The 21,205-nt window shown below is 39.7% G+C and overlaps 1 protein-coding gene across 1 annotated transcript; it reads right to left on the bottom strand.

Moving 5' to 3' along the window:
- Window positions 1–4,289: 4,289 nt before the first annotated feature.
- Window positions 4,290–20,786, bottom strand: scamp2 (secretory carrier membrane protein 2). Its single transcript, XM_034085992.2, has 9 exons — window positions 20,617–20,786; window positions 16,908–16,985; window positions 15,599–15,673; window positions 13,490–13,601; window positions 11,624–11,752; window positions 10,016–10,175; window positions 8,638–8,739; window positions 6,295–6,412; window positions 4,290–4,932 (listed from the first exon to the last, which is right to left on the bottom strand). The coding sequence occupies exons 1-9, from the start codon at window positions 20,671–20,673 to the stop codon at window positions 4,780–4,782; spliced, it is 984 nt and encodes a 327-aa protein (XP_033941883.1). The 5' UTR covers window positions 20,674–20,786; the 3' UTR covers window positions 4,290–4,779.
- Between the last annotated feature and the right edge of the window lie 419 nt (window positions 20,787–21,205).

Raw genomic sequence — 21,205 nt, 5'->3', positions numbered from 1 at the left:
ACTTAAAGGACAGAAACAACTTTGTTTCTATCGGTAAATACACATCTGAGTTGACAAATATGACATGTGGGGTACCTCAAGGCTCCATCTTGGGGCCTCTTCTCTTTAACATCTACATGCTACCACTGGCTCAGATAATGAAAAACAACAAAAATAAGTTACCATAGCTATGCGGATGACACACACATTTACATAACAATTTCACCAGGAGACTATGCTCCAATTCAAACACTGAGTAAGTGCATTGAACAAATCAATGACTGGATGTGTCAGAACTTTCTCCAATTAAACAAAGATAAAACTGAGGTAATGGTTTTTGGAGCAAAGTCAGAACGTATAAAAGTGAGCGCTGAGCTTCAGTCTGCAATGTTCAAAACAACAGATAAAGCCAGAAATCTAGGTGTAGTCATGGACTCTGACCTGAGTTTCAACAGTCACATTAAAACAGTTACTAAATCAGCCTACTATCACCTAAAGAACATATCTAGGATTAAAAGACTAATGTCACAGCAGGATTTGGATAAACTTGTCCATGCTTTTATCTTCAGTAGACTTGACTACTGCAATGGTGTCTTCACAGGTCTCACTAAAAAATCTAGAAAGCTGCAGCTGATTCAGAACGCCGCTGCTCGAGTCCTCACTGACACTAAGAAAGTGGATCACATCACTCCTGTTCTGAAGTCTTTACACTGGCTTCCTGTGTGTCAAAGAATAGATTTCAAAATACTGCTGCTGGTTTATAAAGCACTGAATGGTTTAGGCCCAAAATACATTTCTGACCTCCTGCTAAATGATGAACCATCCAGATCTCTCAGGTCTTCAGGGACTGGTCAGCTTTCTGTCCCCAGAGTCAGAACTAAACATGGAGAAGCAGCGTTCAGTTATTATGCTCCAAATATCTGGAACAAACTCCCAGAAACCTGCAGGTCCGCTGCAACTCTGACTACTTTTAAATCCAGGCTGAAGACTTTTCTTTTTGCCGCTGCTTTTAATTGAACTATTCATATCTTAAACTGCACTGTAACTTGTATCCATGTATTTTTTCTTGTAATGTTTCTTTTATTAGCTTTTCTTTTTAATGACTGATTTTAAATGCCATTTTCTTAATGTCTTTCATTTTTTGTAAAGCACTTTGAATTGCCTTGTGTTGAAAAGTGCTATATAAATAAACTTGCCTTGCCTTGCCTTGCTTGTGTGGTCCTTATCATTGTACGATTCCTATGATGATGTTTTATTGTGTTGTCAAGCACTTTGTGACTTTGTCTGTGAAAAGCGCTTTATAAATAAACTGTACTTACTTATAAACGCCTTTATCACTACAGAGCCGGCCAGCTAACTAATCAGACAGAAATAGAGGGTGAAAAGAGGTGCTGCAGCACAGGCAGTATGAGACAAATAAAGAGCTTTTTGAACATTAAAGCATGGAGACATGTCACAGAGGAACAAAATACTGATATGAACCTGGAAATGAACAAATATATCCTCTTTAAAATGTAATATTTGCAGGTTATGAAAATAGGAATCAACTTCAATACTGTGTGTCACACATCTGCTAGTACCCTCCTTTTAGATCAGAGGATGCCTTCCTTGTTACTTGCAAAACATTCAGAAATTAACATGACTAGTGCTGCGTACCGGTACGCCGAACCGGTACTGGACTTGTAAAAAGTTTCGGTTCAAGTCCGGTTAAAACCGGAACGTCAGGAACCGGTACTTGGACTCGCAAAAAAACTAGCACTTACGTATATTCTGGTGTCTGTGGTTATTTAAACATTCCCTGATAAACGTTATTCAGCGTCAATAAATGAGTGCTAATCCCAGTGTGCTCAGTGTACAACATCACATGTCATTTCACCTTCGATTTACGGTTTGAAAACGTAGAATTTCGCCACATGCTAATGCTAACCGGAAGTGAAGAATTTTCAGAATAAAAGTTTTAAGTTAATAGTGTGAACTTTCGGTTTTTTCAGAATAAAAGTGATTTAAATTAGTGTTTTTAATTCAAAATTACGCCATATCAACATTGATTTTAATTTCTAACAGTATGTATTGTAGAGTTGTAGAAAATACATGGTGCACAGACAGTACAGTACACTCTGACTGTACAGTCACTAGAGTGTAGCCTATACTGTATATTAGGTGTGTAACAGTGTGATGCGTATAGTCTACTCTACACTCTACCTTTCAGCAACGTTTTAGGGATTTAGGCTCAGTCAGCTCAGGGACTGTTTGGTTACTTTAGTTTGGTAAATGAAATAAATGTTTGAACTTTGTAGTAGTTCACTGTAGTTGCTGTCATAAGTCATTTGTAGACTAAGTGGCACATTTGTACTTTGTAGAGAAATGTAGACACAAGTTGCAAGGGAGCACAATAAACCTGATGAGTTTGAATTTGAGTTGATTATGAGTTAATTTTCAATTGATAATTAGCTCACAATAAGTTCACTTTAGTTACTCACACAACTTGACACAAGCCATGGGTTCAGGTCCGGACTTATAAGTCCGGACCTGAACCTGAACCTCTGGACTTGAGTCCGGACCTGAACCTGAATGTGAGTCCAGGTACGCAGCACTAAACATGACATATTAACAGTATGTGAGGATGTTAAAGTGCTATCTTCTGAAACTAGAATGCTTACTGACTACAAATACATGATGTCAAAAATAAAAGCATCACAACCTCTTCTTTGACACAAACCCAGATATCTTTATTTTCACAGTATGTTCTGAATCTAAGATTATTTATTAAAACATTCATAGCATTATCACAAACGATTAAGGCTGTTAAAAAAAGACAACTCCAGCCTCAAATGAAAGCAAAGCATTTTATTAGATGATGAATCCAATATTGAAATACGAAAGGAACTGAATTATTTTCTCTCACAACAACGCAAACAGTGATGTGTGAATTAATACAGATCTTGTGGTATGTAATGGGTGAAAGACCAAACAATAAATCAGACAAAACATCACACGGTTTGCAGTCTTTCTTCAGGAATGCTAACAGGTGATCAATCCAAGCTGATGTTTTAGAACAGTATATGAAAATAACACGTGTGCATGTTTTTTAATATAAGGAATTCAATAGAAAATATACATCAGTAGGAAAAATAATTTAGAGCTTGGTGGTCGTCTTTGAGAGGTACAAGTAGACAACGAGAGAGGAAATTATTTCAAGGTGAGATTGAAGCAAAGACTGTATTAAAATGATAATACCGGCATACTGGTGATGATTATAGGCTGGTTCTCTTTGAAGAAGGGTACGTTTATCTCATTACTGTTCGAGAATAAAAATCAGATTCACTACAAACCTCAATACAGTGTTTGAGATGTTTTCTTATAATTCATATTTTCCACACTGTTAATCTACATGATAACAGCAGCTCTGTGTCTTCGCATTGAAAGCAAATGAATAGGCTCAGCCCATTACAGTATCTACTTTGACTCCTTTCATCAGCAACATTTTCCTTTTTTAAAAAGTCAGTAATGCTTTGGTTTCTTTGGAAAAACGGTCTTGAAGCAAAGAAGAATTTGAAGCCGCTTCATAAACATGTATATTATAGGAAACAGAAATCTGATGCAGAGTGAAATCAATTTATATTTTCTCCATATTATTAATTATAAAAGAAATTAAATTAGCTGTTTACAAGCAGGAAAAAAAGCAGAGTACTCTATGGATGTGACGTTTGTGTAGAAATAGTTTTTATGTGATATCAAATACCAACATTTCATTAAATGTTCCGAGTTTGGTTCCAGAGAAAAGTTAAAAGGCACATGTTTTAAGACATTGTACTATAATCTCAATTGATGGGGATTGTTTAATAAACCGCAGATTTGAATGAATATTTACAGTCATTTCCCCCAAATCGAATCGCGTCAGATTACAATTAAGTGCATGATTGATCTGTAATTGTTGTTCCTTATTAACTTTGCCGCACACTTAAGAGATGGTTCGCCAAAAATAGTTTCAACAGCAAAGAGAAGTCCTTTAAGACAGAAAAACGCACTTCATTATTTATATTACAGGATCAGGGTCCACTAGTGTGGAGAGACGAGAGAAGCGTACTGCGCCCACAAGAAGACATGTGATCAGCATGCCAGCACACACACACACACACACACACACACACACACACACACACACACACACACACACACACACACACACACACACACACACCACACACACACACACACACACACACACACACACACACACACACACACACACACACACACACACACACACACACACACACACACACACACACACACACACACACACACACACACACACACACACACACACACACACACACACACACACACACACACACACACACACACACACACACACATTACACTGAAGAGCATTGCCAAAAAAGTGCACACAAAATATACAAAGCCAGGACAAACTAAATAGCTATCAGTCAACTTCATTCATGCTTTCCACCCCAGAATGCACTTGGTGTGTTGCTTCCCCCCTCGACTGCTTTTTACATACAGAGACGACGCAGTCACTCTGCAGGAGACATGCTGGATGTGAGACATGGGGAGTTACATGTGCATTGATAGTGGGAGTGAAAGGTGGGAGGCTAATCATGTAGCCTCACCTAGCTCAAGGTCTGTACGTTATAAAGTGAGATTAAAATCTGTCGCTGACAATAACTTCCAGGAAGTTCTCAGTGAACCTCAGCTTCCTGATACATTCTGCATTGATTTAGTGAATGATCTGGACTTGATAACATAGAGACCTTGACCTGGGGCATGCAGCTCAGCTCAGCCTCTGTTCCCCTGGAAGGCTCCCTGTGCCGCGGTGCTGGCTGCTCCGGCAGCCGCCGTCTGGAAGGTCTTGTTGGTGAGGACGCCCTGCGAGAACTCATGCTGCGCCTTCGTGAAGCTGGCCCCGGTCCGGCGGTACATGCTGTGGACCTGAGGAGAGAAAGAAATCGCCACGAATCAGAATCAGAATAACTTTATTCACCAGTCTCCTTTCCATCCCCAGAGTTCACAAATCATCTGTAGGTGGCAGAGCCTCTTCCTTCCTTTGGAATCGTGTTCCATTTCAGATCCGAAGCGATTTCCGTTGACTCCTTTAAAAGCAAACTGGAACCCATCTCTTCGCATCTGTCTTCGTTGTAGAATAATTTCCATCACCTAGTTTCCATTCAACATTTCCATCACTTCAGTCACATGCTTTTATCACATGGCAATACTTATGTTGAGGTATAATGTTGTATAATGTTTTTATAATTTTTACGCTATAACGTTTGTATTTTGTTTTTGTCCTTGTTTGCTTTGCACGGCCCTTTGAGGCATTTCTTGTGATTTGGGGCTATAATACATTTTGATTTGATTTGATTTATTCGTCCCACAGAGGGGAAATTTGCATTTGTTACAGCAAGAGCCAAACACAGCTTAATATTACCCACGAAGCATTGATAAATATTAAATATACAAAATTAAAAAGAAAAAATAGACAATTTAGAAAATACACATCCTGTAACAGTTCTGGGATATAGCATCCAGGTATATATTGCACAGTTTAGGGTTATGGTTGCAGCGGGATTCCAGTTTCACAGAATACCATGGTAGGAAAATGCACGGTTATCATATTGTGTATTTGCTTATCTATGGTATTTAGAAAATGGAAATAAATGAGAGTGTGGGAGTTAAAGGTTAGGACAGGACGGTCTGGCAGTGCTGCTTAAAACCTACACAATATGTTAATTCGTATTACCAGTGTTTCGCTGCTGCCTAAATACAACATTTTAGGACTTTCAAAGACTTTCGAGGTCTAATTCCATGATATTCAAGGACCCGATGCATCTTTCTCTGACACACAGATCGAGGCGTATTGCCTTGCCTGTTGCTATCGGAGCGTCAGTTACTCTGCTGGCACGTTTGACTTTACTTATGATATTTATAAATATTTATAAATATCAAAATATCTTTCCACAATTACAAACTTTTCTGTATTATATTGTTAAATTGCAATGTACAGTAGTGACTTCTAAAAATAGACTTGAAAACACTTTTCAAAATACTTGTTTTTAGTTAAAAAACGTTGTATTTTCCAGATTTCAGGATCAAAAACGTTCAAATAAATTGTATTTTTTCCCAAACTTTTGGTTGTATCTCCTCAGTGGACTACCGTAGACCCCTTCCAGCCACCCAGCAAACCAACATTTAAAAAACTAAATCCACTTCACCCAAGTTAAAGAGGAGATCAGTCAAATGGCATAGCTGATAACACGCATTTAGTGAATGGTATACAAAGTGCTGAAGTCTCACCATCTTGAGCAGGAAGATGGAGAGCACGGCACAGATGGTGAAGAGGAACGCCACGATGATCATGATGGCTCCCACCGCCTTGTCGGTGCCGATGATACCGAAGGCAGTGACCCAACCACTGCAGGACACACGTACAATAAAGATGATCTCATTAACAACTTAAAGGTCCCCTATTGTACTGCTTTTCATCCATATATTATAGCTCTCAGATCAATACAAAACATGTCTCTGAAGTGTTTGGCTCCAAACCCCAAACAGATCAGTGCAGCATTACCCATAATCCCCTCTGTTTCAGCCCTGTTTCCAAAGTGCTGATTCTCTGTCTGTTACTTTAGATGAAAATAAGGAGCCCCTCCCCACGCCCCTCTGAGAGACATTTGGTTACAAAGAACTCAATGGTGCTCTAGGAGGAGATTCAGGGGATAAGGGGGGGGGGGGGTTACCTTGGTTGCTGATTGGCTACACAAGACAACACATCGTTATGACATCATAAAGTGGCCAAAATCTGATCAGACAGGTTTTTATAGAAATTGATCAAAAAGAGAGAAAATCTTTGTTCCTGAAACTTTCAGAGTCTCTTTCCACAGAGGGGACACATGTTGATGTAGAAGAGACATGAAGAAGAGGGGACACATGTTGATGTAGAAGAGACATGCAGAAGAGGGGACACATGTTGATGTAGAAGAGACATGGAGAAGAGGGGACACATGTTGATGTAGAAGAGACATGAAGAAGAGGGAACACATGTTGATGTAGAAGAGACATGCAGAAGAGGGGACACATGTTGATGTAGAAGAGACATGAAGAAGAGGGGACACATGTTGATGTAGAAGAGACATGAAGAAGAGGGGACACATGTTGATGTAGAAGAGACATGAAGAAGAGGGGACACATGTTGATGTAGAGGAGACATGGAGAAGAGGGGACACATGTTGATGTAGAAGAGACATGAAGAAGAGGGGACACATGTTGATGGAGAAGAGACATGAAGAAGAGGGGACACATGTTGATGTAGAGGAGACATGGAGAAGAGGGGACACATGTTGATGTAGAAGAGACATGAAGAAGAGGGGACACATGTTGATGTAGAAGAGACATGAAGAAGAGGGGACACAGGTTGATGTAGAAGAGACATGAAGAAGAGGGGACACATGTTGATGTAGAAGAGACATGAAGAAGAGGGGACACATGTTGATGTAGAGGAGACATGGAGAAGAGGGGACACATGTTGATGGAGAAGAGACATGAACAAGTGGATTTTGCAAAATAGGTGACCTTTAAAGCATGGAGACATGTCACAGTCGATGCACAAAATACAAATATGAATGTGCTTTTTAAAAAGGAAAATAACCGAGCTAATGAAAGTATTAGAAAAAATTACAATCACGTATAAAGTAAAACCGGTACAGATCCATTTACAACTTAACTTGTATTCTCCAAAAGCAAAATACAAGTTTATGAAGACAAAGCACCGCATACGTCACGCTTACGTCGAGGGGGGGCAGAGACAGATCAACTCCTGAACAACAACAACAAGCCGGCGTTTTATCCAGTTTGTACACAACGATGGAGAAACTTAACAAGCAGCAGTGGTCCACTGAAGAGACCAGCTACCTGCTGGGAATCTGGTCTTCCGAAGAGGTACAGAGGAAGCTGGAGCACAATCGGCCATTGTTGTTGTTGTTGTCGGTGTGAGCTGTGAGGGGTTTCCGCGCGGTTTGGCTTTATGAAGCAGGCACGCAAACGGTTACGTCATGACGCAAACGATGACGCAGCACCAGTCGGACTCTGGGCGGTGTGGAAAGAGCCGGAGCTAAACCGAAGAACCGGTTCTGAACCTGAAAACCTCTAGCACGGAGCTTGAACCGGAGTTGCGTTGGTGTGAATGAGGTACTAGAGAGGAAGCAGGCTACAGGCTGAAGGAGGAAAAGTCTCTGTCAGAAGAGACGAAAGAACGCAGGAAATGAGAAAAGCTGAACGAGGACAGAAGCTCATAGGACGGCTGATTGGAAGTACTTCTGGACCTAAAGGCAAGGAACCAAAGGACATGAGAGGTTCCTTTAAATCTCTCAGTCATCTGTAGGTTCAAAGTTTGTTTTGCTTTTAGTTACAATCGTTTTTTTCCTGAACCCATGTATTCACGTTTCCTGGCAAAATATAACGGGATTTGGAAATCAACGGGATTTGGAAATCAACGGGATTTGGAATTAGACATATTGTTCTTTTTTACTTTCAATGGTTTGCCATCTGATTTGTTCTTAAATCTCTCAGAGATGTCAGCCCCATATACCTGAGCACATGAACCCTTGGATATTAAACATGTACCAACAGCATGAGACTGACCTGTTGCCCCAATAGGGGATGCCTACAGTCTGGATGATGAAGACCACCACTTGGCATAAAAACACAAAGAAGAAGAAGAAGAAGCTGAAGGAGCTGTCAGTCCTGAAACAAGAAAAAAAAGCAGGTTACTTTAAATATTACACATCAGGAAAAAAAGCTTGTGTTGAGCGTCTCTGACCGAGTCTTATAACAACTAGTATACCATTATGAGGCGTTTGGTTAAAGGATGAGACTGAGTCTAAGAAGACTAAAAGTTATTTCACATATTGGGACAACCCAGGATGTTTCCTCATACTGTGACAAAATATAAGATGACTGTGTTATGATTGTTATCTATTCAATAAGGCTGTGTCTGTCTGTCTGTCTGTCTGTCTGTCTGTCTGTCTGTCTGTCTGTCTGTCTGTCTGTCTGTCTGTCTGTGTGTGTGTGTGTGTGTGTGTGTGTGTGTGCGCATATTCACATCGCAGGACGTGCGATTTTAAGTAGGCAAATGAACTCAAACACATCATGTTACAATTATTTTGCTGCTTGCTACAAAAGGAAAACTTGCGCGGCTCTCATGTCAGGGGTTCTTGAGTGAGTGACAGCAAACCACCAATCACAATCCAAAGCAAACGGACCCGGTGATTAAAGGTAAAAACACAGAATAAAGTCGTTTCATGCGTTTCTCCAGGGCAGTTCGGCGCTGCTAACCGAGCTAGCTCAGCTCGTTGCTCTGATAACTTAAGATCAGTTTTTTCCAATATCGTGCAGCCCTACTATTCAATACGTTGGTTTGTGCTCAGTGTCACACACTGCTGAGCACTTTTCACCTGTCAGTTATATTGTAAAATGGTTAAAAATAATATATTGCTTTCATTTCCTTAAAGTCATTAACACCTCCTAATTGAACAGTGCATCAAAAATATGCAAACCAACGCTTATGTATTTAAAAAGAAATAATGAACATGAACTGATTGTACCTGCCGAGGTACAATTTCGGTTTATTTCTTTATCACAGTTAGTTGTTTAGTTATCAGTTAAACACCCGGCTCTTGTTTTGCTGTCATCATCCTGCAATCCAAATAAACATCTTAAATGCACTCAAAGAGAAGACCTGATTGGCTGGAAAAGCTTCACACCATATCCCTCACTGGCAAATATGTGTTGTTCGGTTGCCTTTACACTGCTTTCTATTCCTCCATCTTGTGACTGTAACTCCCTCTCTTGTGTATCAGCATGTGAAGGACACTGTCCAGGAACTAGTTGATGCTCTGTATGTGATGACTACTTCCATTCTTGAGAGGATCACAAATACATGGATCCTGATTATTGAATCTCAAGCCGGGGAAGAGTGATATGTTTCTAACACAGAGATGTTTGAGGAGGGGAGGCTCACTTGAAGGCCTTGTAGACGGGCCGGTACCAGCAGAAGAAGGAGCAGGGAGAGAAGAGGATGAGCCAGAGGATGGAGAGGCCGAAGTCCACTCCGTACGAGGCCTTCGTGGTGAAATACGCCAAACACGCCAGCAGGTTGAGGAACAGAGTCACGCAGTTGACTGAGGAAGCAGCAGAGAGACACAAAGATAGTTAAAGATCAATAACTACTGCACACATTTCATTTTGAATTGTTCCGTTCATGGTAGGGCTGCTCGATTATGGCACAAATCATAATCTCGATTGGTTGGGTCAATAATTGTAATTGCGATTATTCATTGACTTTGAAAACATCCAATTAATGGAGAAAAAAATGTGAACAATATGTTTTTAACAGTTGATTACCCTGAACTTTAAAGTATAATTTAACTGAAAAACCAACAAAAAAATATGATTAATTGAGCAGCCCTAGTTCACGGTATTCAGAGTCAGACTATATAACCAGCACGGCCACTCGTAGACCCCCACACACACCACAACACAGACCAGGGTTTCCCCTACCATTGTCCCGCCAACGGAGCCCCGCCAACGGAGCCCCGCGCCCGCCCTGAATTTTTTTAATTTATATATAGCACCAAATTGCAAATAATCTATATCTACTGTCACTTTTCACATTGAACATGTGCTCTTTTATTAAATAAACTAAACGCTTTCATTTTAAGTTGTGAGTTTAGTGTTTTTGACCCTAAGAAACAGATGCATCAATCAATAACAATAACCTAGGGAAAACACTGCAGACTATAGCAGCCCTTGCTGTTAAATACCAACCAAGTATGTGCTATATGTGCAATATATATATATATATGCCGTTAATAACTGTGCAGTATATACCTGGCTGCTAAATCCTCAGAACTGGTACAGGATGTGTTTTTTGTTATTCACAGCCAATCATAACAGTATCATAGGAAAATAAGAGAAACACAAAAACAGCATACACCTATCATTGTTTGTTTATTTACTTGTTGCTTTTTTTTTTTTTTTTTTTTTTTTTAATACCAAATATATTTTGGATGGTGGATGTAAAAAGATAGTCTTTTATATTTGTCTTGTAAAATATGACATACAACGTGAAAGAACAATATATAAATAGATATATTGTAGTAATAATGATATACTCTATTTATAATTGTAAATGTATATTGCATGTAGACACATGTACATTTAGTTAAAAGAAGAAAGATATATATGTTAATAATGTAGTTGTTGGGATTAAATGAGTGTAAACTTCTTCCCACCCCTTTTCGGACGTGTAACTAAGTAGATCATTTGTTTATATATCATTTGTAAGTCAATAATATTTTTGTTTATCAATTTGATACTGATTACGTTTGTACAGCATCATTACTGTTATATTTTACTATATTTTTTATTATTATTAATATTTTTCTAGTTCTCTACCTGTGTTTTAAATGTTTGTTTTACTTTTATGTATGAACCACGACACCAAGTCAAATTCCTCATACGTGTAAACCGACCTGGTAATAAAACTGTTTCTGATTCAGATTTTTTTGTATTATTGTTTTACACGAAATAAATCAAATCAAATCAAGAAATCCTTGAATGCACTCACACATCCAGAGGTAGTACATCATCTTGCAGACTCTCTGGTACTCGGGGGGGATTTCCTCTGAGAAGTCCTGATAGAAACATGCCTTGATGGGGAAGCTCTTAGGAAGTGGAGGCCAGTTGTTCTGTTTACCTGTCGAGACAAGAGACCACATATTTTCTGAGAGAGGAAGAGCTGGCTTCCAAAAGCAGGACGACTTCGCAGGCCGCAGGTTTGATATAATGAACTATAAAGCAGCCACAGTCAGATGAGATATCTAATGAGGTTTATTCAAGAGTTTAAGAACAGCAACTTTGTGTATATATTCACAGCTGTGGCTCTGGAATAATATATATAATATACGGATCTGCTGATGAGGGAATGTGCAAAATATCTCCTCCATCCAGTGAAGCAAAGTTAACTCATGCCTAAGAGGAAGTATATTCAAAATGGTCAGAGAGAATCTGTCAAAGCTCAATATCACCAAGCTTAAGATGCGCATCTTACTAGCTGGCCTAACAGCTGCAAAAAAGATGGGTGCAGTTTCGATGGAAGCTTCCTAATTCCCTCACCTTCAGACACTGGGTCCTTGCATCTCTGGATGTTGTCTATCTAGAGTTGTCAACTGCCCGAATAAATAGGACCCATGACACTAATGTAAACAATTGGCGCTCTGCAGTCGATTCCTTCAAAGATCTTTTAGAATGATTCCTCCCTTTCCACAAACCACAGCCTTTTCAATTGCGACCTTTGCGCTTCCCTGTGTGTGTGTGTGTGTGTGTGTGTGTGTGTGTGTGTGTGTGTGTGTGTGTGTGTGTGTGTGTGTGTGTGTGTGTGTGTGTCAGTGATGGTATACACTCCTGTCTGATAGCGCTGATGGAGTGCACCCAACACCCTATATGTGTGTGTGTGTGTGTGTGTGTGTGTGTGTGTGTGTGTGTGTGTGTGTGTGTGTGTGTGTGTGTGTGTGTGTGTGTGTGTGTATATGTCTGGGAGGGAGGGTAGGGTTTGTTTTATTTTATTTTCGTTGTCTTGTTATTATTTTTAGCTTATGTGTTTTCTGTATTCTGCATTTTGTATATTTTGTAAGTAATTACTTTTATCTCATTTCGTTTCTCTTGTGTACCTTCAGTTTTTTCATTAAAAAAAAAAAAACTGTTGTGCTTGTAGTTGTACATGTTGTGTATTAACATCAATACACATTTGATCACAAAAAATAATTGTTGTCAGAGTGAGCAGGTTTTAAAGGGGACCTATTTTGCGCATTTTCAGGTTCATATCAGTATGTAGTGTCTCTACTGGGACATGTCTCCATGCTCTAATGTTCACAAAGCTCTTTACTGTTCTCATACTGCCTGTGCTGAAACCAGAGCCCAGTCTGCTCTGATTGGTTAGCTGGCCGGCTCTGTTGTGATTGGTCAACCGCTTAGAGATGTCCCGCCCCTTAGCACGTACAGTGTGTCGGAGCGCTAGCCAATAGAAGCGTGAGTGTAACATAGTGATGACACCATGTTACAAAGTGGAGGCGTTTCAGAGTGTGTGGGAGAGAAACTCCCTCTGGAGGGAACTTTGGGATTTTCGCCTTTGCAGACCATTGACGTGCACTAAAACCTATATAACACACGACAGGAAAGGGAAACTAAAAAACTGCAGCTTTACCCGAGAATGCAGATTGACTGAAATACCTTTCCTTGGGACAAGATAATGCAATCTCCTTCTGCTGCATTTTCTGCCACGAATTCTTGTTATGTGCATTTCAGAGCATTTTTCATACCGTAGTGTACAGCATGCACACATGTTTTCAACTCCTCTCCCTGATACAGAATGCAGACGCAGCACAGCGAGTGGTGCTGCAGCTGGTCGTACCGCAGAGTGTCTGTCTGCACTGACCTGTGGGGCCCCGGCTCTGCAGCTCCTGCTCTCTGCGGTCCAGCTCCGCAGCTTTCCTCTCCAGCTCCTCCTGCTGCCTCAGCAGATTGGCCTGAGCTGCAGCAGCCGTCGCCTGAGGAGGAGGAAGGAGGAGGAAGAAGGAGGAGGAAGGAGGAGGAGGAGGAGGAGGAGGAGAGTCAGAAACACATTGCTCGACGAAAAAACGGGATTGTAAAGGAATTTATCTTGCTGACATTGCTGTGCGTATAAATGTGTCTGTTGATTGTGTATATATATATATAAGATATACATATTTGTATTTTTGTATTGGGGATTGTGGGAAACAGTATTTTGATCTCTCTTTCTGTACACACAAACTGAAAGATTGACAATAAAGTTGACTTTGACTTTGACACATTACATAGAAATAGTAAGAGGACATTGAACAGCCTTTAACTAGATTTTTAAATCCCCCACATCATGCCATGCCGGCATGAATGTCACAGCTTTTATTATGTTGTTTTAATTGTTTTTATTGTTTTTGTTGTTTTGTTTCACACTTTTTAATTTTGTAGCACTTTGAGTTTTGTTTACGCAAATAAAAAGTGCGCTTATAAATCAAATATATTATTATTATTATTGCACACATTGCTAGGAAACAATGCAAAACGACTCATTACATATATCATTATATCTTAAATACAACGTCCAAGAAAGAGCTGAAGCATTGTGCACTATCCTCAGAAGCTGTAGCCATTCTTAGCGAAACAAATGTTTCACAAAGGCATATTGTATCCATTTGTAAAATTCAAAGATACTATAATAAATATTTATGACCCGTTGTATCTGATGTTTGACTGAGCAGGATAAGGAAGGTCACAGGTGATCTATAGTCTCATGAATATTTGTAAGAGTATCAGTTGAACCTCGCTCGTTATAAGATTGTGTAAATGAAAATATTCTCTACTTTAGTGTAACAAGTTCCCTATTGTTTTGTCCTGCCTTTATTTTGAAGAAACAGCTGAACCAACAGTGTGATCAATAACAGAGCTGCATTACATATGAGACACACAATGGAAACAGGACCTAGGGAAGTACTGTGCTTTAAACAACGTCAGAGTAGTATTTCTTTACTGCAGCAGGTAAACCTGAAAGTAAAGGTGAACTTTTAAGTTGCAAACATTCATCTGTTTGCAACTTATATGTATCAATATTCCAATTACTTGTACATAGATTATTCTGCACTATTTCTATTATATTATATTTTATTGTATTTACTTGCACTATTATCTTTTTATTGTTGTTGTACTGTTGGAGGAGCCTGGGACCTGAGATGTCCATTGTCATAACTACACTGTAGCTATCAATCAATCTTATTTATATAGCCCAATATCACAAATGTTACATTTGTCTCAGTGGTCTTCACAGTGTGTACAGAATATCAGTATGACAATACGACACCCTCTGTCCTTAGACCCTCTGTCCTTAGACCCTCACATCGTACAAGGAAACACTTCCGAAGAAAACCCACAGTTTAAAGGGAACATGGGAGAAACCTCAGGGAGAGCAGCAGAGGAGGGATCCCTCTCCCAGGACGGACAGACGTGCAATCGATGCCGTGTGTACATTGAAAAGATAATACATACATAATACAGCTATGTATGCACACAAGACAATAAAAGCCTTGAATCTTGAAAAAGGTAGGCAGGGTTCATACACTTTTTCACCAATGATTTCCAATGACTTCTCCATGACCTTTACCTAATTTTCCATGACCGAAAACATTACTCTTTCTCAGCGGTACTGAAAATGGTTTATTTTAACATGGAACAGGAAAATAAGGTCTGCATATGAAACATGTACCTATCTAAAACAAATCAAACAGTAGGCTTACTAGCTTCCACGCGCTGAAGCAACTCAAATCTCTCACCAGCAAAACACCTCGACAGTTAAATGCCATTTTACGTTTCATTGCTATACGATACAGTATATATTATCATTATAGTATTACTATTTCAGTGATTAGATAAACTATAAATTATATTTGATGCAACTTTAGTTACATTTCAATGACTTTTCCAGGTTTGTAATGACCGTAAGAACCCGGGGTAGGGCTTGCAGGAGACTGACCTGCGGACTGGGCACTGAGGACGGCTGCAGCACAGCGGGCTGGTAGGGAGTGGTGGTATGAGTAGCTAGGTTGTCCTGGAAAACAATAAAAAAGCAAACAAATGACAACCATTATTAGGAAGATACAACAACAACAGGAACATACAGATACAAACTGGAAAATGGAGGACAAGGGAATGAGAAACAAAACATAGCTTCTCTTGATAACTGGACTTAAACTCTCACCGTACATTTTACATTTATATTCAATATAATATTGAATAATCTATTTCTTGCACAATAATATCCTGCATTATATTTGTTACTGGAAATGTGTATTTCCACATGTATATATATTTTTTGTAACTTTTTAAATGCTATTTTATTTCAGAAATATTTTTGGACTGTGTACAGTATATGTGCTGCTGCAACGCATCTATCCATCCATCCCTCTATCCATCCATCCATCCATCTATCCAGCCAGCCAGCGAGCGCGCCAGCCCGCCAGCGAGCGAGCCAGTCCAGCCAGCCAGCGAGCGAGCCAGCCCGCCAGCCAGCGAGCCCGCCAGCAAGCGAGCGAGCCAGCCAGCGAGCGAGCCAGCCCGCCAGCCAGCGAGCCAGCCAGCCAGCGAGCGAGCGAGCGAGCAGCCAGCCCGCCAGCCAGCGAGCCAGCCAGCGAGCGAGCCAGCCAGCCCGCTAGCCATCCATGCGGATCTATCCATCTATCTATCCCTCCATCCATCTATCTCTCCATCCCTCCATCTATCCATCTATCCATCTATCTATCCATCCCTCCATCCATCCATCCATCCATCCATCTATCCCTCCATCTATCTATCTATCCATCCCTCCATCCATCCATCTATCCCTCCATCTATCTATCCATCCATCCATCTATCCCTCCATCTATCTATCCCTCCATCCATCCATCTATCCCTCCATCTATCTATCCATCCCTCCATCTATCTATCCATCCATCTATCTATCTATCCCTCCATCTATCTATCTATCCCTCCATCTATCTATCCCTCCATCTATCTATCTATCCCTCCATCTATCTATCTATCCCTCCATCTATCTATCACTCCATCCATCCATCTATCCCTCCATCTATCTATCTATCTATCCCTCCATCTATCTATCCCTCCATCTATCTATCTATCCCTCCATCTATCTATCCATCCATCCATCTATCCATCTACCTATCTATACATAAATGAGATAGCCGTCATGATCAAATGAAGGAGGAAAGGTGAGAAAAAAGAGGCAAAGATTGGGTGGTAAAAAGGGAGTAAGAAAAGATACAGATACAAAAAAGAAAAAGTCTTACTGTGGGATGAGCAGGGAACGGGTTGAACTGATCCACTGGTTCTACGGTGACGCTCGTCACCTGTGTGACCGACGGGTCCTGAAACACAACACAACACGAGTCAATCAACCTGATCAACCAAATACATTCTTTTTGACTTCTGTTATAGTTTGTTAATCGTCAAAAACATACAAACTTGGATAATCTGCATACTGGGGGTACAGTATGTGTGATTTTTGAATTTGAGTGGTTCGTAACGGACGCAAAACAGGTCAAATCTCAAAATGTCATGAAGATTTTCCAGCTCTTCATTATATAATATATTAAATATGATATATTTAGTTTGTTGGGGGTTTTGATGGAATACATCACATTTGGCTTTGAGCAAGAATAGCCTGCATTTCTTTTTATTTAATCAAATGTATGAAGGATTAATGGAGAACATAATCAGCAGACTAATCGATCCCTGGCCCAGGTATCATCTGTTACTGCATGCTGTTGTGGAAATGGGTATTTTAGGAACTACTAAATCGATATACAATGAAACCGTTTAACAACACCAACAACTGTTGTCTGTGCCAGTGTCTCCTTTATTTGTTTGAGGCTCGAACCTCACAGGACAACCCAACACGTCACTCACTGCACATGTGATTACAAAATGTGCCGTTACTCACACTTACTTATCTGATCCGGACACACCTGTTAATATTCCCATCAGGAAACACATGCTGTTTCACACCCTGAGTAAGCCCTGTTTTGAGGGGCATTTAGGAGTGAAATCTGGCTCAAAAAGCAGTTAACAGTTTTAAACTACAACTTATCACATCCTATGTAACGGGAGACTTTCTAAAATGTGATTTTGCCACGGCAGGTTCGGTATGATAAGTGAAATCTTTGTCGATCATAGCCTATGGAGATATTCAAAGCGGCACATTATGCTAAATGTTTTATACCAGCATTAACCACAGTCTGACTAACATTAGGAAAATATCTGCTGAGTCACAACTGAGAGACTGAGTTTTAATGTGACAACAAGGTAGCCTCTGAAATAAGGATTAAGATGGGACAAGCCAAAAACCAGACACGAAAGCAACAAAGTGTGTAAAACAGCACAAAACACTTCCACTGACGCTGATGGGAAGGTCTTTAATGTTCAGATCCAAAAATGTTACTAGTCTTAACCTAAAATTGTGTCAAAGCACATTTATCGGCATGATATAATGACATTAAGTCTCTTTACCGGGATGTGATAAGCAGCGATTGCCCACGTGTGTTGTTCCCATTTCAAAACCACACTTTGATATTCATATAAAGGACAGTGCCGATTATTGAGGGGGAAACTGCACGTCAAGGTCACAAAGGGTGGACATTTTTTTATATGTTCCTGTTGCCCTTCTAACATTCTTCCCAAAAATGTGTAACCTATTATTATTTTCATGCGACAGCCAGCGGCCGTCTTGCATGAATATAAGCCCTTGATAGTCACTGCAACACTACATGTTACACATTATATTCCAGTTGCTATTAGGTTATTTATTCAGTCACTTCCACACCCAGTAAACAAACAGCAATCTACTGACGTCACGGCCATTGTGCACCTGATTTGTTTTGACTCTGCACTACTGTAAGAGGTATTTTCAATACAGTAAAAGATGTGTTATATAATCATAAACATAAATGTTGCAGACTCTGTGTCCATGCTTATCAGGGCAATACCCATAAAGCCCCATACATGTAAATAAGGCAATACTTAAAGCAGCAGAAATAAACAGATAGTCAAAATATAGTCTCTTCAGTAGGGCTGGGCAATACGTACAAGATGACATATCATCCCGTGTACCATTACCATGACCATTTAACACACCTTGATATATAAATAACAACTAAGTGGGTTAAGGCAAATAAAAGGCAATCTGGCGAGTTTAGAAAATAACGTAATGTTATGTCATGCAGCCTTTAACAACAGGAAAATAAAACACTTATATCCAAACTCTAAGACAATATCTAGTTGCATATCATAATGAAACCGTGTTGATATATTGCCCAGCCCTACTCCCGTTCACATGACAACTCTTTGTGACCATGATGTCATGCTTTTAACACTTCTATCAAAGCACCGTGATAGGGAAGGAGTCTGATTTGTTCCGGCTGTGTATTTTTAAATTCTAGCGCACTCGAGCTGGTTACTCAAATTACCTACCCCACCTTAAAGTGTATAGAATTGTATTTCTATCTTTAATTGTATTAATCTGTGTGAATCTGTGCTGTCCTGTTTTTCATTCTTACCCTGTCGCTGTATACTGAATTTCCCCACGGGATTAATAAAGGTCCATCTTATCTTATATAATAAGGAATAGATGGTGCTCATGGCAGCTAAATATATATAGATATACTGTATGGGTCATATGTATCCTTATCTTAAATACATATGGAGTCTGTTGAGATTCCAGGCATACACCAAGCATGTTCATCAGTCTGTGTAGGTGTGTAAATATTTATTTAAAAAAACACTATGATAATGAATTAAAGAATACATAAATAATAATAGATGTATAGCGTATAAAAAATAGCAAAAATGTGTTGGAATTAGTGGGAATTCACCAGATAGGGAAGGTCAGACACACATAAGATGCAACGCTCATCACAGAATAAGCATTATTGAAGTTTGACACGAATTTGAAAATAAAGGTCAGGATGTCTTGCTCTTTGCTGACTATTCTTCCTTCAGTGTGTTTTCTCTAAGTCCCTAAACTTTATGCGATGGCAATAATGAAACACTTGCGAGCATGTGTTGACCGGCAGTGGGTCAGTCAGTAGGGGCTTGGACTGTGAGCCGTAGGGTCGTCGGTTCAAGTCCCCGAACAGACCTAAAAATGGAGTGTGGACTGCTATTTGGAGAGGTCCCAGTTCACCTCGTACCATGGTGCCCTTGAGCAAGGCACCGGACGACCCCCTTCCCCCCCACTCCCATTGCTCCCCGGGCGCTGTACAATAGCTGCCTGCTCCTAGTACTAGACTCCTGCTCTTGGTACTAGGATGGGTTAAAAGCAGAGACCTGTGTGCTCTGCATGTGTGACCATTAAAGAGTGTTTCATCCCTCCCTATAATGTAAGAATGCATCTTTTTCCACTTTTAGGAAGTCTTGAATACAGCCTTCATCTTAAATGTGAGGATAGAACCAAAGGATCATTTAAATAACAGCACACGTTAGCTAATAAGTCAGCCACTGTTAACATGGAAGCAACAAGTGCTAGAGTTTAGAAATACTTTTCAAAGAACAAACCAGCAGCACCAATGGAGGTAGAGTAGTTAGCTTGAAATTGAGTGTCTTAAGAGTAATTTACAGAACTCTAAAAGTATCTTAAACCATGTACAACATTTAAGTAACACGACTCAATGATAACAATCTATTTTAAAATGAATACTAGCGGATTTCAATGTGGTTAAAAAAGGGTTTGACACACATTCCAGGTTGGCTACAGTTTCTTCCTGTAACGTAAGCTAGCTAACAGAATGCCCCGCCCTCTTTTTTTTAAACAACGCCCGCTGATTGGTTTAAGCACTGCCAATCATGTTATATTTGTCCAATGGTCTTCAAGCGAGCAGAATTAGATCCCTCCCCTTCAACATCGTTTCCTGACGTGCTGGCTACCTTTTAACTAACGATATGTCAGCAGCCAGACTCGACTGTGCCTTAACAGCTTAAATAAAAACTTAAACCACAACTTACATTGAAAGGATTGTCGCCGGCAGGGTCTGCGAACGGGTTGCTATCAAATTCCGACATTTTGATAAGGATTCGGGCCGGTTAGTGCTCTCTAAACGCAGAATAAACAACAAACTCTTCTCCGTCGTTTGAGTTGCCTCTCCTGCCACTTCCTCGAATGAATCTACAGCGCATGCGCACTACGCCACTTGGACAGTGACGTGTATTATTTTACTTGTATTTTTTAAATATCTTCTTTAACATTAATACAAAAAACAAAATAAGCAAATCACATTAATAAAAAAAATTCCAGTAGACAATATACATAGCCAGAGGACACTATTAAGTTATATAAATATAATAATGGACAAATGATTGTCTTTATAATTTTTTTTTTTGGATTTATAGCTTGGTTTCATTAAAATAGCAACTTTAAAAAGTGAAACAATTAACTTTAAGCCTACAAGAACAATTCAAGAAAAATTACAAGGCAAAGTTGACAGAAAAAGATAAACACATTTAAATCTTGTATCTCAATGGGACATTCCTGGATAAATAAAGGATAAATAAAAAAAATAAATAAATAAAAAATAAAAAGTTGCAGGGTTTATCA

The sequence above is a fragment of the Pseudochaenichthys georgianus genome, chromosome 6 (assembly GCF_902827115.2).
Source record: "Pseudochaenichthys georgianus chromosome 6, fPseGeo1.2, whole genome shotgun sequence".
In the NCBI taxonomy this organism is placed as follows: domain Eukaryota; kingdom Metazoa; phylum Chordata; class Actinopteri; order Perciformes; family Channichthyidae; genus Pseudochaenichthys; species Pseudochaenichthys georgianus.
The sequence above is the reverse complement of the archived record's forward strand: the minus strand, read 5'-3'. Positions and strand labels throughout refer to the sequence as shown.